General features: G+C 40.2%; 1 protein-coding gene across 1 annotated transcript; it reads right to left on the bottom strand.

Annotated features, from left to right (window-relative positions):
• Nucleotides 1-1,805: 1,805 nt before the first annotated feature.
• Nucleotides 1,806-15,669, bottom strand: si:dkey-1k23.3 (heat shock protein beta-1). Its single transcript, XM_060844156.1, has 3 exons — nt 15,336-15,669; nt 5,051-5,114; nt 1,806-2,170 (listed from the first exon to the last, which is right to left on the bottom strand). Exons 1-3 carry the CDS (start codon nt 15,667-15,669, stop codon nt 1,867-1,869), a joined length of 702 nt encoding a protein of 233 aa, XP_060700139.1. The 3' UTR covers nt 1,806-1,866.
• Between the last annotated feature and the right edge of the window lie 2,530 nt (nt 15,670-18,199).

Below are 18,199 nucleotides of genomic sequence, written 5' to 3' on the forward strand. Positions count from 1 at the left end.
AGCCTGGAGTTGAGGCATTGAGTGTTGAAGCCCGGCATGGTCTGGAGACCCTTGGCCCGGTGTCTGGAGGGTAGGTAGTGGCATGGACTTGGTGTAAAGGACTGTAATTTGAGTACTTTCTAAAAACTTTTCATTCTTATGGTAGAGGTTTACTTATTATTCTTTCAAATCTGTACCAAATACTTAAGTATCTGTACCAAGGTACCTTATCCCTAAGATGGTGCCATAATTGGTAATATTGCAAACCCTTCACTATATTCATTTGAGTGCACGCGTCAATAAAGCTAATTCAATTCGCTATCCTGGGAAAAATGACCTTGGCTATTTATCCTAGCCATGCCCTTCATGATTTTATAAACCTCTATAAGGTCACCCCTCAGCCTCCAATGCTGTTTGGAAAATAGCCCAAGTCTATTCAGCCTCTCCCTCTGATTGAAGTTCAGTCAAAGATGTCTTATTCTCACTGAGTTATTATGTGACAAATATTCACAGCACAAAACTGGGCCCAAGACAATGGATAATTCAGATATCCACATCACCATGCACTGTTTTCACAACCTACTGTATCAGTTCACCATCTTGCAGGTCACAACTGGCTTCGTACGTCTTGTGTCCTTTATGTCAGTGTACCATGCAATTTTGCAATGTCAAAGCAATGTATATATATATTGCTGTGCAACAACATGCACAATATTACCTTTCCAAGGGGAAACTAATGAATTGCGCACAAGAAAGATGGTTTCTTTGTTTTAAAGCAAAATATTACAAATACTGGAACTCTGAAACCAATACAGAGGCCGTCAGAGAAACTCAGGATGTTTGGCAGCAGAGAAAGTGGGTTCTTGTTCAAGTCCAAAAGAAGAGTCATATTGGACTTGAAACATTAACTCTCTTTCTCTCTTTACAGATGCTGCCAGGTTTCTCTGTTTGGTTACTTTGCCGTTTTGGTCAGCAGATTGTATTCTGTTCAAGTAAATCGTGACAGTGAGCAATTGAGTTCCTACATTTATATAGCATAATATCCTGCTATGGTATTCATGGCAATTGGAAGGGGCATGATTTGAAACCTTAAGGTAGGCATGGATCATATTTTCCCCTCAACCATTATACAGACTAGAAAAAATGGCAGTAATTTTGTTTTTCCTTTCACTTTTACAAATTTTCATATTATGATTCAATGACAGAGCTTGTTGCGGTTAAGTGTAAATGATTTATCACAAAACTCAGGTAAGTCTTTCAGCACAAAGATCATTGTGTATTGTGGACAATCAATGCCCACACATTTGCCTCTGCAATCTCTAAATAAAGAACCAACAAAATGGAATCCAGTCATCCATAAAATGAACAGCATATAATTACATAACTAAATTACAGGTGATCTAACGTTAGGCTTTAAACTACAAATATAAATCATAAAAAGCTTTACACTTTCAGGGGTGTCCGAATTTCTTGAATACATTGTTGCCTTGTAACCACATTCAGACATCTATTATTTTCTACAACATACTGAAAGTAAATATATTTATTATAGTTTCAGTACAAATTGTTCCAAAAGTTGGCTGTTTATTATGTAAATCAAATGTTTAAGACACTTTTAAATAATATGATCAGTTAGTGCAAATATCTCTTGGGATTTCTCAAATACTTTCATTGCTTTACTTATATAAAAATGCAAATGCTTCCTGATTTTGTCAAAACATTCTTGTTCAATTGTCTACATTAGTGCCGATTCTTTTTCACTAACGTTATTAAAATGATTTCTTGCCTTAAGCTAATTAGCAGCCTTTTAATTATAACATTCCTTAACAAGTTTGCCTGCTGTCTTTTCTCCACAATTTCTGATTTCATTTGAGTCACTTCCTGGTCTTATTCTTGCAGTACCACTTTCTCTTGCTCTGCCTCCTCTTTATCTGGCTCCACCTCTTGCGCTGTATCCTTGCCCTGTTCCTCGGTGCCTTCCTCCAGCTCCTTCCCTTGGTCTGCCTCCTCCTCTATCACCTTCTCCGTCTCCACTTCCCCCTCAGCTGCAGACTTGTCCTCTGTTTTAACAGGAGCTGTTACTTCCACAGGAACCTGGACGGCAGGATTGGGCAGTGGAGCTTCCACAATTAGGATCCCATCCGAAGTCAAAGATGAGGTCACAGACAGGGTGTCCACTTCAGAAGGAAGCCTGCATCACAATTTAAAATAGGAGAAAAATCAGGATGAATTTAATTTAATGGAAAATGTAATAAATGTGCTGTGTAAGCTGAAAACACTGCATGAATTCTGTAACATGATGCTTCCTCAAGATTGGTGTTTACTCTAACCACAACATATTCATGTATATTGCAGAACTCTGTTTCTTTATGTTTAGATTACTTACAGTGTGGAAACAGGCCCTTCGGCCCAACAAGTCCACACCGACCCACCGATGCGCAACCCACCCATTCCCCTACCTATACCCCTTACCTAACACTACGGGCAACTTAGCATGGCCAATTCACCGGACCCACACATCTTTGGACTGTGGGAGGAAACCGGAGCACCCGGAGGAAACCCACACAGACACGGGGAGAACGTGCAAACTCCACACAGTCAGTCGCCTGAGGCGGGAATTGAACCCAGGTCCCTGGCGCTGTGAGGCAGCAGTGCTAACCACTGTGCCACCGTGCCACCCTATCTATGATATCTACAATGACTACAATTGGTATCTAAGATATCTACAACTGGTAAGTGAGGTACTCAGTCCACTGGCATTACTTCCATTGATGGTACTTTATAAGTATTTTCAATGTGATGGACTAACTCTAACACCATCCATGAATATAGTGAGAGTTTATTAACCGGTAAATGTGCAATTAACCTAGAGACTGGATTTAAACAGGATGTTCATAATGATTCCTTTTTTTTTCTGCTTTTATTTTCTCAGTAACAGCATTTCTATTGTTTGAAAGAAAAGATGGAACATATTATTTTAAAAATCAACATTGTGCATGTATCCCAGTAATTACACACACAAATGAAGCTGTATCAGAACACTATTCCAACGAGCCACCACACACTGCAGCACAGATGAACTTCAAGAAGAACAGATACTCAAATAATACAGTGCACAGATTCCTCAAGAACAAACCATGACAAGCAGACCAAACACAGCCAGAAACCCTAACCACCTTACCATACATCAAAGAAGTTTCAGAAATGACAGCCAGACTACTAAGACCCCTCAGAATCCTAGTAGTACACAAACCCACCAACGCTCTCAAACAAAAACTAACAAACTTAAAAGACCCAACACAACCCATGGATAAAACCAATGTCATCTACAAAATTCTATGCAAGGACTGCCACAAACACTACGTAGGACAAACAGGAAGAAAGTTAGCCATCAGAATACACGAACACCAGCTAGCCACAAAAAATACGACCCTCTCTCCCTCATAGCCCTAAAAATGGATGAAAAACACTACCGTTTCGACTGGGACAACACAGGGACAGGCTAAGCAAAGACATGCCAGAGAATTCCTAGAGACCTGGCACTCCAACCATAACGCCATAAACAAATGCATACATCTCGATGCCATCTATCAACCCCTCAGAAAGTGAACAGGAAATGACATCACCACAAACCCCAGGAACCCCATCCAGGAGAAAGATATAAATAGAAAGCAGGAGACAACAGCTTCGCTTCACTTGGAGGTCGCCACTGATTATGTTACCTAGCCAGGTAATGAAACGTCTGGATATCAAACCTACAGCTCAGCGAACAAACCTACACCCTAAATCCCTTTCTCTCTCCATTGCCTTCCAATTGTTCCTCCTTCCTTTACCTCGATCCTTACTTTTAAGGCCTCTTCTGCCTATCTAACTTTCCTCATGTTTATTTTGTGACTATGTTGCAATTCTCTTCAGCTGCTTGAATTGAAAAGTGCCCTTGGTCCTCTGCACTCCACCATGAAAGAATATCCAGTTCTTTTTTTTCAAATAATCTTGAAATAATTGTACGCATATAATTACACACTCACACCTCCTTTCTGTTTCTCTCCCATGTATTGTATAGCAAGAGTGTTGTTTCAGGAAATGGTTTGGAAATGGGTAATACATTAACAGAGACTACATTAAGCTCTACACAATCTGATGATGTCATAAAGACTTGGGTGGGGAAAGGCAGAATAGCTTTTGGATCTCAAAGAGGAAGACCTACTTAGCCTTTAGGTTTCCTCATCACCTTTATAAGAATATTTGGCATACTAATGTAACTTGTACCATATTACTACCGTGCAATACTCTACATCTTGTTAAAAGCAAGAGCCAGTTTCCCTTAAGACTCTGTCGTGGTTTGCCCCTGACACTGCAAACCAAGCAGCCTTAGACGAAGTCAAGGCAAGTTCTTGATGGCAGCAAACTCCCCTGACCACATGCTGTTAATGGTTGGCATCACAGTACATACAACAGTTATTACCTGCTGATACTTCATTTTGTTTTCTGGACAGCTTTGTTTATGTCAGTGATGGTTATCTTCCACTCTCAGGGGCAGGGTGGGGAGGTTGGTCCCAAGTCTGCCTCAGCTAGAATGGGAACAAAACTGTACCCCAGGAAGTAAAAGTTTGACTTTACAATTACTGTAATAATACCTACTAGACTTGCGCATAAGGAGCTCTGACAGATTGGCAGATCAGATCACATGGAACTGGGTTTGCAGGTTCCAGAGACGTTGTCTTATCATCCCTGGTGTAGAATTACATTAAATAAAGCCTGTTGATGTTCTCTCACATAATGAAGATTTATATTACCACGTACTATTACTGCTATTCTGTCATTTAACCAACTGAATTATCTGGCCCCCATTCTCACATATACCTATATAATTTTCGTTTTGTTGCCAGTTTGTGTTAAATACAAATTGCGACTTTACCAAAAGACTGGCTAATTTCTCTCTTGGCAATCATACTTATTTCTTTCTCTTTTCCTATCTGTTTCTACTATATCACAGTAATCATCTTATTAAACACTACATTCAAGTTAAGTACCAAGACAGTGGTTTGATTAATGAGGAGAACATACTCACATGTACTTTCTGGTAAAACTTCTTGAAATAAACCCATGTTGATCTTGTTTCTCCTTGTGGTTTCCTGAAAACAACACTATTTTCATCAATAAATTTGTTATAGTTACTGCCATATTATGAAGTCATGATGTCCAAAATAATTATATACCATAATCACTTATGTGTATCATCACAATGGCCTTTTCTACTTTTGCACTTTCTTATCTTTCTTTGTCAGTTCAATGGAATAATACTTATTGATTAGCAATTTAGCTAAATCAGCTCAGAAATATCCTGCTTAAGATGCTACTTCACAATATCCATTTATATGCAAAGACAGTTTATAAAAATATGCTTCTTGGTGGAAAATGTACATGGGATAAACATGGGAAAAAACCCAACTGTTTTGTCACCCAATGTAAAATGACTTGGCTGCACTCAGTGTCTGGGCCACTGCCCACAGCTTAGCTGTTTGGGTGTGGTGCTAGAAGGCAGCCAGTATCATGGCGTAATACTTCAACATGAGGAAACTCTTTCAAAATATCAGGGAAGAAAATTGAACACAAAACAGAATTGAGACTCAGTAACTTCAAAATATTGGAAGGTGCACATACATGTCCATGTTATGATTTTAATGGGGCAATGTTTAATTTAGCTTTTTAGAACTTATCTGTCAGTCCTTGTCACTTCCCATCCTGAATTTTCAGAGTTGATGGCAGAATTGAGCAACATTTTCACACAAAAAAAACCCAAAACACCATGATTTCAGGTGAATCTTCCAGTATTCCAATTCTATCAAGGCCTGTTAATGGGGAAGCAATGAAATGAAAGTAAAACTTGTGACTTTCTTTATCGTTTTTATGGTCTTCATATTTTTCTTTAGACATTCTATGAATTAAGAAATAATCAAATCCTGAGATCCTTTTTAATTGAAACCTTTAGATGAATGGCCAAGTCCTACAGAGAGAATGGGGGCAGGAAATAGTGACATCCATCGTGAATTTAAAAGGCCTGCATGTTCTATGAAGGTGGGAAGACCAAGTCATTGATCTATATAGACTTGAAGTCCTGGAAATGAAAGAGTTAAAGGAGGAGAGAGTATGATATCTCTTGACTTTAATATATTACATTCCATCAAGCAAGAGAAACATTGAATGGCAAAAATTGGTTTCCATCATTTTCAGATACTTATATTTTCTCTCACTCCTTCCATCTCCCTATACTACAGCAGAATACAGCATGCAAAATGAGAAAGAATCTCAGGCTGCCAACACTATAGGCTTGTAACGTTTTTACTAGGAGGATAAGGATTGACCCAACAATTCACTCAAAATGCTTGCCTCCTGCTGTACAAATTCTTAGTTTCAACATTTATCTTCAAGCCCACCCCTCCCTTCCTCTAACAAGACTAAGGTTGGGAGATAGTGATATGGGACTTGTGTACTGCTTGATCCTCTATATTGACATGCTGAATTCTTTCACAAACCTGTCAGAATCTTGGTCCAGAGTTTCATTCTGAAGGTAGGTAATGGGAATCAGCAAAATTCTTCAGTCAACTAGCCCAGTTCTCGCAGGGCACATTTCCCATATCTCATCCCTGTTCCCTCATACCATCTGCCCCTTTGTCTTTCGTGCTGCCTATGCTAGGCTGTGCCTTCATCCACATTGTTCCTTATATGCCAAACTGAGGCATTTTCGTTCCTTTTCACCTACTCTAACTGTATAAAAGCATTGAATCCTGTAGTCACAATTGGATTGTAGAAAGAACATCGATGAACAGTCATTAATTCATTATTCCCCACTTTATTTTTAAAAATGCTCCTTTAAATAACAGAGTAACCAATAAAAGGTTCAGTCTTCCGGACACTTTAACGTATCAATAGCAGAAATTGCAAGGCCTTAAAACCTTTTAGTCTTAAACCCCTCCCACCTCTAGTCTCTTTCAACCTCTTCTGCTGGGCAGAAGATACCAAAGCTTAAACACACAGACCAACAGGTTCAAGACCAGCCTCCTCCCCACCATTATTAGACTTTTGAATGGACCTGTCAAATTTTAGATTTAATGTTGATCTCGCTCTTTGTGCATTTTTTTTGCAACCATAACATTCTATTCTTCTCTCTGCTCTAGTACCCTAATGCACTCTGTATATTATGATCTGCCTGTACTGCACGCAAAACAGAATTTTTCACTGTGCCTAGGTACATGTGACAATAATAAATCCAATCAAATCAGATCAGTTAGAACACAATAAGCAATTAAACACGTAGAGCGGAATGTTTAATTTCAACTCATTTCTCCATCTGGTCTAGCATTGCTTAAGAATCTGTAAAACAGAGAAGCTTTTCAGAATGATTTTAGATTGCACAGTTAAAAAAGATGGATGGGGGGGGTGAACAGAGCAGGTCTCAAAGAGGAAACTTTTTTAAAACATTCAGAAAATATGCAAACTGATGAACAGAATATGGCTCCTGAGAATCTGCTCACAATGTTGAAAGATACCTAACGCCCCCTGATAGAATGCAATTGGAGGACACTCACGTTTGAGATCAGGGATGAGGTCAGTTTTATAGGCAGAAATTCAAGCAGATGGATGATTTGATAGGCAGACAGGAGATTTGGACGGATTATGATTATGCAAACAACGTATTGAGGCTCAGAATTCTGCATTTTTATACCATGTAGTTGGCTTGGAATCAGGTTACATGTGCATTTGGATGCAATGGTCGTGGAAGTTCCAGCATAGAATGCTAAGTAAGACAGAATATTTGTAGAGTTGTAATAACTGATGGTATTATTGGTGTGATGTTTCTCTGTCCATTAAATTAATTGCTAATACCTGCATTTATGTGGTGTCTTTAATGTGGTAAAGCATCCCAAGCCGTTTCACGAGAGCAATAAGCAAATGAACCTGCACACTGAGACACATAAGGAAATATTAACTTGGTAATTGTTTTTCTGCTATAATAGCAATTAGCAGAATGTTATATTGACATTGATGTTCATGCACTGTTATCGGCAACTCGCTTTTATTTGATTAACTAATACACACAAAATTTTCAATTAGTCTGATAATAGCACCATCTAGTGGTCTACAAATGCAAGATGTCATCAGGTACTACAACTTGCTGAGTTTTTCTAGCACTTTCTGCTCTGATTATAAGTTGGTCATAATTTTGCACTTTTAAACAACCCTAGTACAGGCTCAGACAGATATGTACTTTTACACTGACCAGACAATCCATCTGGAAGGGGGAAGCTCAGACTGGATGCAACAGACTCAGGAAGCTGGTTCCGGCGCAGAAAGACCAGTGCCTTTGCACTGACCGAAGAACAACTCATTTTTAAATGTTTTTACTTTAAATCTCATGGTCTTTGTATTTAATTACCTTGCAATTGCAGCCCTTCATGTTTTACAGCATCACCTACAGCTAAATTAGATACCAGGTACACAGAGATTTGTTAAGCTGCGAATCACGTAAAACCCATTGTCATAATCAGCATCTTTCCATCTATTTAAGGTGATGGACATGCTGTAAATCCATTGGCGATGAACTAGTTTCATATGGTACATTGTTGCTGTTGATTGAAGAGACCAGTCCATGAAATACAAGTTCTTCCACAAGTGCAATGTGTCAGGAGTTTATTAGGTAATGGGTGCGACATGCTGTTTTAAATATTGGCATCTGTGTTAAGCACACTGACCCAAAACAGTAATGTTTCTTCCTTCCTCCACTGATTGCCTGTGAAGATCAATATTTAGGGCCTTTATATTGTACTGTCAAGTATCCTTAAAGAGGAGATTCAGCCATCCCTCCTCAGACTGAACATCCTTGGAAAGATGTTTGAGTTCCATCCTGCAAACATGGTCCAGATAGCTAAATCAACTCTGACTCTGGGAGATTTGCCTTTAAGAGGATACAGCGTTCATGATTTTGTCTTTCAATGACATGCTGAGAACTTGCTACAGATATTGAAATAAAATACATTGTTCCAATTTATCAACCTGTTCATTTGGATCATATCATACATGTAATATCAGTTCCAGCTATAAAAATATCTGAGGAAGGTGAAGGGGGTGACTTCTAGCACAGAACCTTGCAACTTGTTCACCTGAAGCCCATGAAGTGTGAACATGGCCATTCTTATTATTCGAAGATTGTCTGGTTTAAGCCCTGTTGTGTTTTATACATTCACAACAGCAGTCAATCTTATCAATTATGAGGTAACATGTCTTTATTTTGAGTGCTGTCACTGAACAACTCTTAAATGGCATTTTAAAAATTAAACACATACTTCTAATGCCGGTACACCTACAGTGTTCTGCCCAGCAAACCTTGCTTTTACTTTGGTATAATATTTTATAATGACAACATTCTATGATACTATGATAAAAGTTCAGTCACATATACAACTGGTTGCAGTAGTATATTTGCTGCTCTATGCTAGCATGTGAATGTTATTATTGCTTCAAAGAAGGAAGGTAGGACAACCAAATGTAGTCTCCCAGAATGGAAAGGGAATTGAAATTAATTTAATGAAGAAAAAATGTGCCCAGTACACATATCAGGTAGCAAATACAACTGAGATCCGAGCTGGATACAAAAGGTTCAGAAATGAGGTGGGAAAGCAGAAACAAGAAGGAAACGGCTGATGAAAGACAACTGGGTGCTAACGGGGCAATGTATTGGCTGAGTGGTTAGCACTGCTACCTCACAGTGCTGGGGACTTGGGTTCAATTCTGGCCTTGGGTAACTGTCGGTAAGGAGTTTGCATACTTTCCCCATGTCTGTATGGTTTCCTCCCACAGTCCAAAAATGTACAGGCCAGGTAAATTGGCCATGTTAAATTGCCCATGGTGTTAGGTGCACTAGTCAAAGGGAAATGGGTCAGGGTGGGTTACTCTCCAAAGGTCAGTGTGGACTTGTTGGGCCAAATGGCTTGTTTCCACACTGTAGGGAATATAACCTAATAATGGGTGGCACGGTAGCTCAGTAGTTAGCACTGCTGCCTCACAACACCAGGGACCGGAGTTCAATTCCTGCCTTGGGCAACTTGCACATCCTCCTCATGTCAGCGTGTGTTTCCTCTGGGTGCTCTGGTTTCCTCCCACAGTTCAAAGATGTGAGGTTAGGTGAATTGGCCATGCTACATTACCCATAGTGTTAGGTGCATTTATCAGGGGTAAATGTAGGGGAATGGGTCTGGGTAAGTTGCGCTTCGGAGGGTCGGTGGACTTGTTGGGCCAAAGGGCCTGTTTCCACACTGTAGGGAATCTAATCTAACAAAGAAGGAAATCCCTGGGATTTCTATAAGCTACCTATCCATCATCTGTCTCCATCATTAGCAAAAAAATGGTAAAAGGAGTAGATTCCATTACAGATCAAAAAGGGGACCTAAACTTAGAGGCAAAAGATGTGACTGAGGTATGAAATTAATACTTTTCATCTGTTTTTACTTGGAAGAAAGTTGGTGGCGGAGGATTGAAAATTGATAAGGAGGAAGTATTGAATAATATACTGAGAGAAAGTGAGGACTGCAGATGCTGGAGATCAAAGTCGAAGAATGTGCTGCTGGAAAAGCACAGCCGGTCAGGCAGCATCCGAGGGACAGGAGAGTCAACACTTCAGGCATAAGCCCTTCACTAGGAAGAATTGAATAATCTATCTGTAATTCAAATTGATCAGATATCAGGACCAGATGAGATGCCTCCAAAAGCATTGAATTAGGTGAGAGTGGAAATTTGGATGCAGTGCTGGAGGGTTGTAAGATTGTAACCATTTTGCCCTTGTTTAAAACATTTGCAAAAAATTAGTTCTTGACTTATAATAGCTTGTAACTATGATCATGTAAGTTATCGAGATGCCATAGAGTCATGGAGATGTATAGCAATGGAAACAGTCCAACATGTCCATGCCAAACAGAAATCCTAAAATAATCTCGTCCCATTAGTCAGCAGTTGGCCTATATCCCTCAGAAGCCTTCCTATTCATTTACCTATCCAGGTGCCTTTAAATATTGTAATTGTACCAGTCTCCACCACTTCCTCTGGCAGCTCATTCAATACATGTACCACCCTCTGTGAAAAAGTTGCACGTAGGCCCCTTTTAAATCTTTCCCCTGTCAACTTAAACCTATGCCCTCTAGTTTTGTACTCCCTTATCCTGAGGAAAAGACCTTAACTATTCACCCTATCCTCAAGATGTTATAAATGTCTGTAAAGTCACCTCTCAACCTCTGACATTCCAAGGAAAATAGACCCAGCCTATTCAGTCTCTCTCTACATCTCAAACCCTCCAACCCTGGCAATAACCTTGTAACTCTTGCAATAGGTGAACAAAAGATAATTTCAAAGGATACATCTTTTGGAACATGCATAATTTTATTTGCTGCTTGTCTCTATGTGGGTTTGGCACATATGTTTCGAAAGGCAAGCAATAACATTACAACCCAAGTGGACACACTTCAGGAATTGAGACAGTAAGGGGAAACGAGTGATATTTAACCTTGAGGTGCCTGTTTTCAAACTAAAAATCAGGATGGGTACCTCAGCCCCCTTTATGAACACAGCAGGATGGTTACACATCCATTTACAGATCTATCTAAAAGCAGATGGGGATTACTTAAACATGCAAATTGGGCCCCTACTCTGTTGTGGGACTTGGACCGCAATTTTCAGGAATAAAATTGGATTGAGCGTGCACCTTTTTTGATAGGAACTTGTAAAAGTCTTTTGAATTGCAGGGAAGAATTATTCTGAATATTATGTGAGCAAATCCTACTGTGAACCCAATCTGAAGGCAGTTAAATGTCCTTATCCATTTATTTGACTCTTTATTGTATGTGTCAATTCCAATTTGCAGCTGAATCATTTCAATGCGCACGAGCAGCATTTGTAGATCAGCAAAGATTCAATGGGATTACAAAAAACACAATGATGAGGAAAGCCACCCTGGTTCATCTATCTAGAATCTCTCCAAATTATCATTCAAATTCATTCTTAATAATACTTTGATTTTTACCTTCATTGTCTTCAGAAGTAATTCATCGATTCTAAAATGCTCTGTAAAAATCTGTGGCTGTGAAGACCACAGTACTAATAAATCTATCTCTTTTGCCGGTTTGAATGTGATTCCAAGTGTTATTGTCACAGATTTAATTCCAGCAGGGGAGCTGGTGGCCATTTAAACTGGATAATGTTCTCGGGACCTGGGTTCAAATCCCTTCAAGGCAGATGGTGGAATTTGAATTGAATTTTTAAAAAGTCTGGAATTAATAGTTAAATGATGACCATTGTCACTTGTTAGAAAGACCCCCACCACCTACCCCCCACACCCCCTCAGTCAGGCTCACTATTCCTTTTTAGGAAAGGAAACTGCCGCTTGGGCAATGAAATGTGGCCAATAACTGTTGGCTTAGCCAACAATGCCCACATCCCATGAACTAACATAAACAAAACTGAAGCACATAAGAAATAAAGACAGATGTAGTCCATACAATCCCACAAACCGGTCTGCCTTTCAATCATGAATCATCCTTGACCCAACTCCACTCTCATCAGATCTCCAGGTCCCTTGCTTGCCTCAAAATGTTTAAAAATCTAATAAACTTAGCCTTAAAGGTCAATGGCAACCCACCTGCACAGTTTGATTTCTCAATATTTATTTAGTTCTTCATTCATATGAAAACTGAACTCTCAACTCATATCTAAGAACAGTGATGCTTTTTACAATTTGATATGGACCTTTTAATAATGTTCTACAATTACCTCCTCTGTAACATTTAATTTCTGATAAAAGAAAAAAGAGAGACTTGTATTTATACCATGCTTTTGCAAAAGCTGTGTGCCTCAAAGCACATTACATACTTTTGAAGTGACTGTTATGTGTGCCTCTGTGATTTGACCTCTGCCCTTTAGTTGCTGTGTCTCAAGATTGAATAGCCAAAAGTTTTCCCTCTGAATCCAGCCCTCTTACACCAGAGAATAGAGATTCTAAGCAGTGAAGTTCACAGTCAAACATTTCTGCCATCTCACATACATCTGGGTACTCTGTTTTTGTGCTGGTGTGAAGGAAGCATAGCATTTCTGTGAAAATGGTGCACAGAAGAAACTAATGAAAGTAACATAACAACTGTAGTCTGACCAGACAGAAGTGTGTACTGCAGATGCTGGAGATTAGAGTCAAGATTAGAATGGTGCTGGAAAAACAGAGCAGGTCAGGCAGCATCCAAGGAGCAGGAAAATCAACGTTTCGGGCAAAAGGCCTGATGAAGGGCTTTTGCCCGAAACATTGATTTTCCTGCTCCTTGGATGCTGCCTGACCTGCTGTGTTTTTCCAGCACCCCTCTACTCTTGACCATAGGGGCTACACTTTCGTTAGAGAGAAGCAACTGGTGGTGGTTTAACCTGAAGGCCACCAGACCTCAGGTGAGGGAAGAGGTTGAGAAGGAGAGTCCTTCATTGTAACCTCAAACCAGTGATGGGAATTGAATTCACACTGTTTTGTAAACCAATGATCTAGCCAATCATTGAGCTAGTGAAAGGAGGTATTGTGATCATAACTTCACCAAACAGAAATCCCCATCTATGGATCAACTATGTGGCAAAGTCCTGCACTGTGCCAAGGGTTCACTGTCTCCCCAGTGTCTTAGTAATGAGAACTCAAACACAGTACAGTAGCTCAGTGATTAGCACTGAGTCCCTTACAGTGCCAGGGACCCGGGTTCAATTCCAGCTTCGGGTGACTATCTGTATGGAGTTTGCACATTCTCCCTCTGTCTGCATGGGTTTTCTCCAGCTGTCTGGTTTCCCTCAACAATCCAAAGATGTGCAGGTTAGGTGAAGTGGCCACGATAAATTGCTCATAGTGTTCAGGGATGTATAGGTTAGGTGCATTAGTCCTGGGAAATATCGAGTAATAGGGTAGGGGAATGGATTTGGGTGGGTTACTCTTCAGAGGTTCAGTGTGGACATGTTGGGCTAAATGGTCTGTTTCCATACTGTAGGGATCCTATGAGTAGTGCAATCTGACTGTTTCAGTTAATTACTCAAGCAAAGGGACAGCTAACAATATAAAGCTTCATCTGTAAGTGAATGTCTGGTTGGACAGATATCTGAGACAATTATAAAGATAGAAATGCAACTTAAAAGGATTCTTAGTTTTGAAACAGTGAAGGACAGGAACTTTCAACATTTCTACAGTTTCATAATTTGGAGCAATTATGCTGTGTCAACTTTTTTAAAACAAATAAGTCTTACTATTTTGGTAATGTTTTCGAAATAGCATAACAGTGATATTCTCCAATATTGGGTCAGATGTATTTAAGACTTAAACATACTGCAGTTTATGGACACAAAATAATGTGAGGGTGAGCTGCTATATGAATGGTTTTATACAGAAGGAGCAAGAGTAATTTGGTTCTGCAGTGAGTTCAAATGTGCCATACCATTGACTGGTACAATGTGAATTTGGGGCAAGATTAGAGTACAGCAGGTCAGGCAGCAGCCAAGGAACATGAAAATCAACGTTTTGGGCAAAAGCCCTTCATCAGTCTTTTGCTTGAAAAGTCAATTTTCCTGCTCCTCGGATGCTGCCTGACCCGCTGTGCTTTTCCAGCCCCGCTCTAAGCTTGATTCTAATCTCCAGCTTCTGCAGTGTCCACTTATGCCTAATGTGAATTTGGGGTCAACCTAATTCAGCCCACCCTTGTAAAATGGTCAATTGGATCCTGAAGCAGGCACCTGAAGACCATCACAGGTCAATGCTTTTGAGATGTAAGGAAAATGGAGCAAATGCAAGTATGTAAAACCTTTTTGAAATATGCTCAAACAGTTGCTGTTACTTGCATTTATATAGTGTTATTAGAATTAGAATAGGTGTATCATCAAACAAAATTTGCAGAAGGACATATGATGACAGGTAACTAAATGCTTCATCAAGAGGTCTAAGGATGCTTTCAAGTAGAAGAGAGCACTGAAGAGATTTAGAGGATTAGGGAGAGAATTCCAATGTTTAAGGTTTATGGAACTGAAAGCATGGCTATCAACAGCAAGATGCGAGATGTGAATGTGGTTGTTGTCGTTATTACTGATCATTGATATATCTATGGAGGTCTGGTGACTCAGAGGTACTGACTGTATGTATGTGTTAGAAGATCCAGGTTCAAGTTCCACACCAGAATCTGTTGACCATGGAAGGAGCATTAATGATGTAACTCAATAGCCTGAGAATAAACACAGAAATCCTTCTACCATTTCCCCAAAGGTGTGAGTGTGAAGATACTCTGCAAGTAAAGAAGTTGACATACCTGAAATCTCTAAGTAACCCTCCTGGATCTTCACCTGGAGCTCCTCAGGGGTGAAATGCTTCACATCAAGGCTGATTTTCCAGTTGCCCGAGGTCTGCTGGATCAGAGACATTCCCCCAGCCAGAGGCCTCTGCAAGGGTGATGGGCAGGGGCTGGGTGTGGTGCTGTCAGAGGAGCTCAAACTGAGCCGATTCTCTACCCACTGCATCCAGTCCTTCAGTGGCTCTTCGGAGAGAGGAGGGAGCCCAAAGTCCTGATCAAACAACCGCCTGGGGAAATAGCAGCTCCGCAGGGCATCCCAACGACTCAGGAAATAGGGATGCGAGAATGCCATTTCCCAAGGCAGGGGAAGGAGAAAACGTGTCCTTCAAAATGAGTTAGTTGAAGGTGCAGCAAGCAGCCTGTCCCAGGATGTTCCTGTTTCTGACAGTATTTATACAATCACCCTGCACACCGTACATAACTTCACCACAAATAAATGTGCCTCTGATTTGACACAGGCAGTTCAGAACTCTCTAGCAATTAGCTCAATGCGACCACATCAGAAGTTATATATAGAGACTTGACACATAGAAACTAATGATCTTATTTATTGTGTGCATTCCACAGCAAGGATTACAAAGATGTGCCATGTCGATGTTACCCTTTTACTGTTAATATTTATTCTAACCTTGACTGCTGAGCAATGCTCTAGTATGCTCCTCATTTGCTCCAGTTTATTGTTTGCTAATGATTATCATCGATGGTTTGGGTTTGTTTTCAATTTTTTTTTTGTTGAGGTGTTTCCGAGAAATTTCCCATATTTTCCCCCAAACTTAAATGAGATTTTCATTAATGGGAATGAATGGGGAGAAGCACCTCAAAACTTAATTTCTGATTTGTCTTCTACATAAAAAGGAAGGCCATGGATAGTTCAGATACAGGTCATTCAGCTCATCTGGTTGGTGTCAGTGTTTATGTTCTACATAAGCCTCCTCCAACCTTACTTCGTCAAACACTGTCTCCAAATTCTTTTATCCTTTCTCCCACATGCACTTAACTAATGCCTCCTTGACGTATTCAGCTCAACTACTCTATCTGGTAACAAGGTAGAGTAAAATTTGCAAATTCTAAACACTCTCTAGGCAAATGACACTTCTCCTGAATTCTCATTTGGCTTCATTAATGACTATCTTCGACTTATGGCCGTTCTTTCAGTTTCACAAGTCGAAACACCTTTTCAATGGCTCATCATTCCCAATGAAGAGCTTATGTGCGAAATGTCGACTCTCCTGCTCCTCGGATGCTGTCAGCACCACACTTTTTGACTTTTCAATGGCGACCCAATCAAGATCTTCACAATGTTAAAGAGTTCTATCAGGTCACTGTTCAGTTTGTACTGCTAGTTAAAAAAAATTCCTGTCAGCTACACTGTGACTACAAATGCAAGTTGGACTCTGGGAATTCTGCATTGTATGACTTACCTCCTCCACTCACTATAGACTTCCACCATCTACAAGGCAGAAGTCAGGAGTATGATGGAATAGTCTTCATTTGTCTGGATGTGTGCATCTCTAACAACATGCAGGAGGCTTGGTACCATCCAACACAAAGAAGTTTAATTTAAGTCACCCCCATCTTCCACCTTAAACATTTGCTTTGTCCACAATAGCTGGGTGTTTAACACTGACAAGGTGCACTTCCACCAAGTAGAAGGACAAAGATGGCAGACACATGAGAGCTAATTCACCTCCAAGTCCTGCTTTAAGGCACAAACCATCCTGAGACAGAAATAAGTCACCATTCCTTCATCATTGCTCTCTCAAAATGTTGGAACTGTGTCCTTAATATTCATTGTAAGTGCAAATGCATTCTCTTACTGTTATGTTAGCGCTGGTAACATGAACACTGAAACAGGGAACTTGTTGAGACCATATTTTAAAGGAATTTATTCATGAAGCAACTAATTAGAACTTTATCACAGACCTTGATACTGTCTATGTTCTACCATTTATCAGGCCAGTTGACTAATGACTTGCTATTGGGTTACAAAGGTACAGTAGCAGCGAGTCAAGGGAGGTCTAGTACCTGTCTGAAGGAATATTAAGTGACATGATATCACACAGATGCAATCACAACTCTCTTAAATATAAATGTTCACCTGGTAATACATGCATGCGATAAACCAAAAGTACCTTCAGCACTCGCACATTACTGGTCCAACAGCTTACCATTACCTTCTCATGGGCAATTAGAGATGAACAATAAATTCCAGCCTTGCCCATTCTGGAAATGAACAAAAAATAACCCTCAGCTCACAATAGGTTCTGAATAAATCTTATCTATGCAAGGAGAAAGTGAGGACTGCAGATGCTGGAGATCAGAGTCATAGAGTCATAGAGATGTACATCAGGGAAACAGACCCTTCGGTCCAACCTGTTCATGCTGACCAGATATCCCAACCCAATCTTGTCCCACCTGCCAGCACCCAGCCCATATCCCTCCAAACCCTTCCTATTCATATACCCATCCAAATGCCTCTTAAATGTTGCAATTGTACCAGCCTCCACCACATCCTCTAGCAGTTCATTCCATACACGTACCACCTTCTGCGTGAAAAAGTTGCCCCTTAGGTCTCTTTTATATCTTTCCCCATTCATCCTAAACCTATGCCCTCTAGATCTGGACTCCCTGAACCCAGGGAACAGACTTTGTCTATTTATCCTATCCATGACCCTCATAATTTTGAAAACCTCTATAAGGTCACCCCTCAGCCTCCGACGCTCCAGGGAGAACAGCCCCAGCCTGTTCAGCCTCTCTACAGCTCAAATTCTCCAATCCTGACAATCATTGTAAATCTTTTTTGAACACTTTCAAGTTTCACA

The sequence above is a fragment of the Hemiscyllium ocellatum genome, chromosome 24, assembly GCF_020745735.1.
Source record: "Hemiscyllium ocellatum isolate sHemOce1 chromosome 24, sHemOce1.pat.X.cur, whole genome shotgun sequence".
Classification (NCBI taxonomy): domain Eukaryota; kingdom Metazoa; phylum Chordata; class Chondrichthyes; order Orectolobiformes; family Hemiscylliidae; genus Hemiscyllium; species Hemiscyllium ocellatum.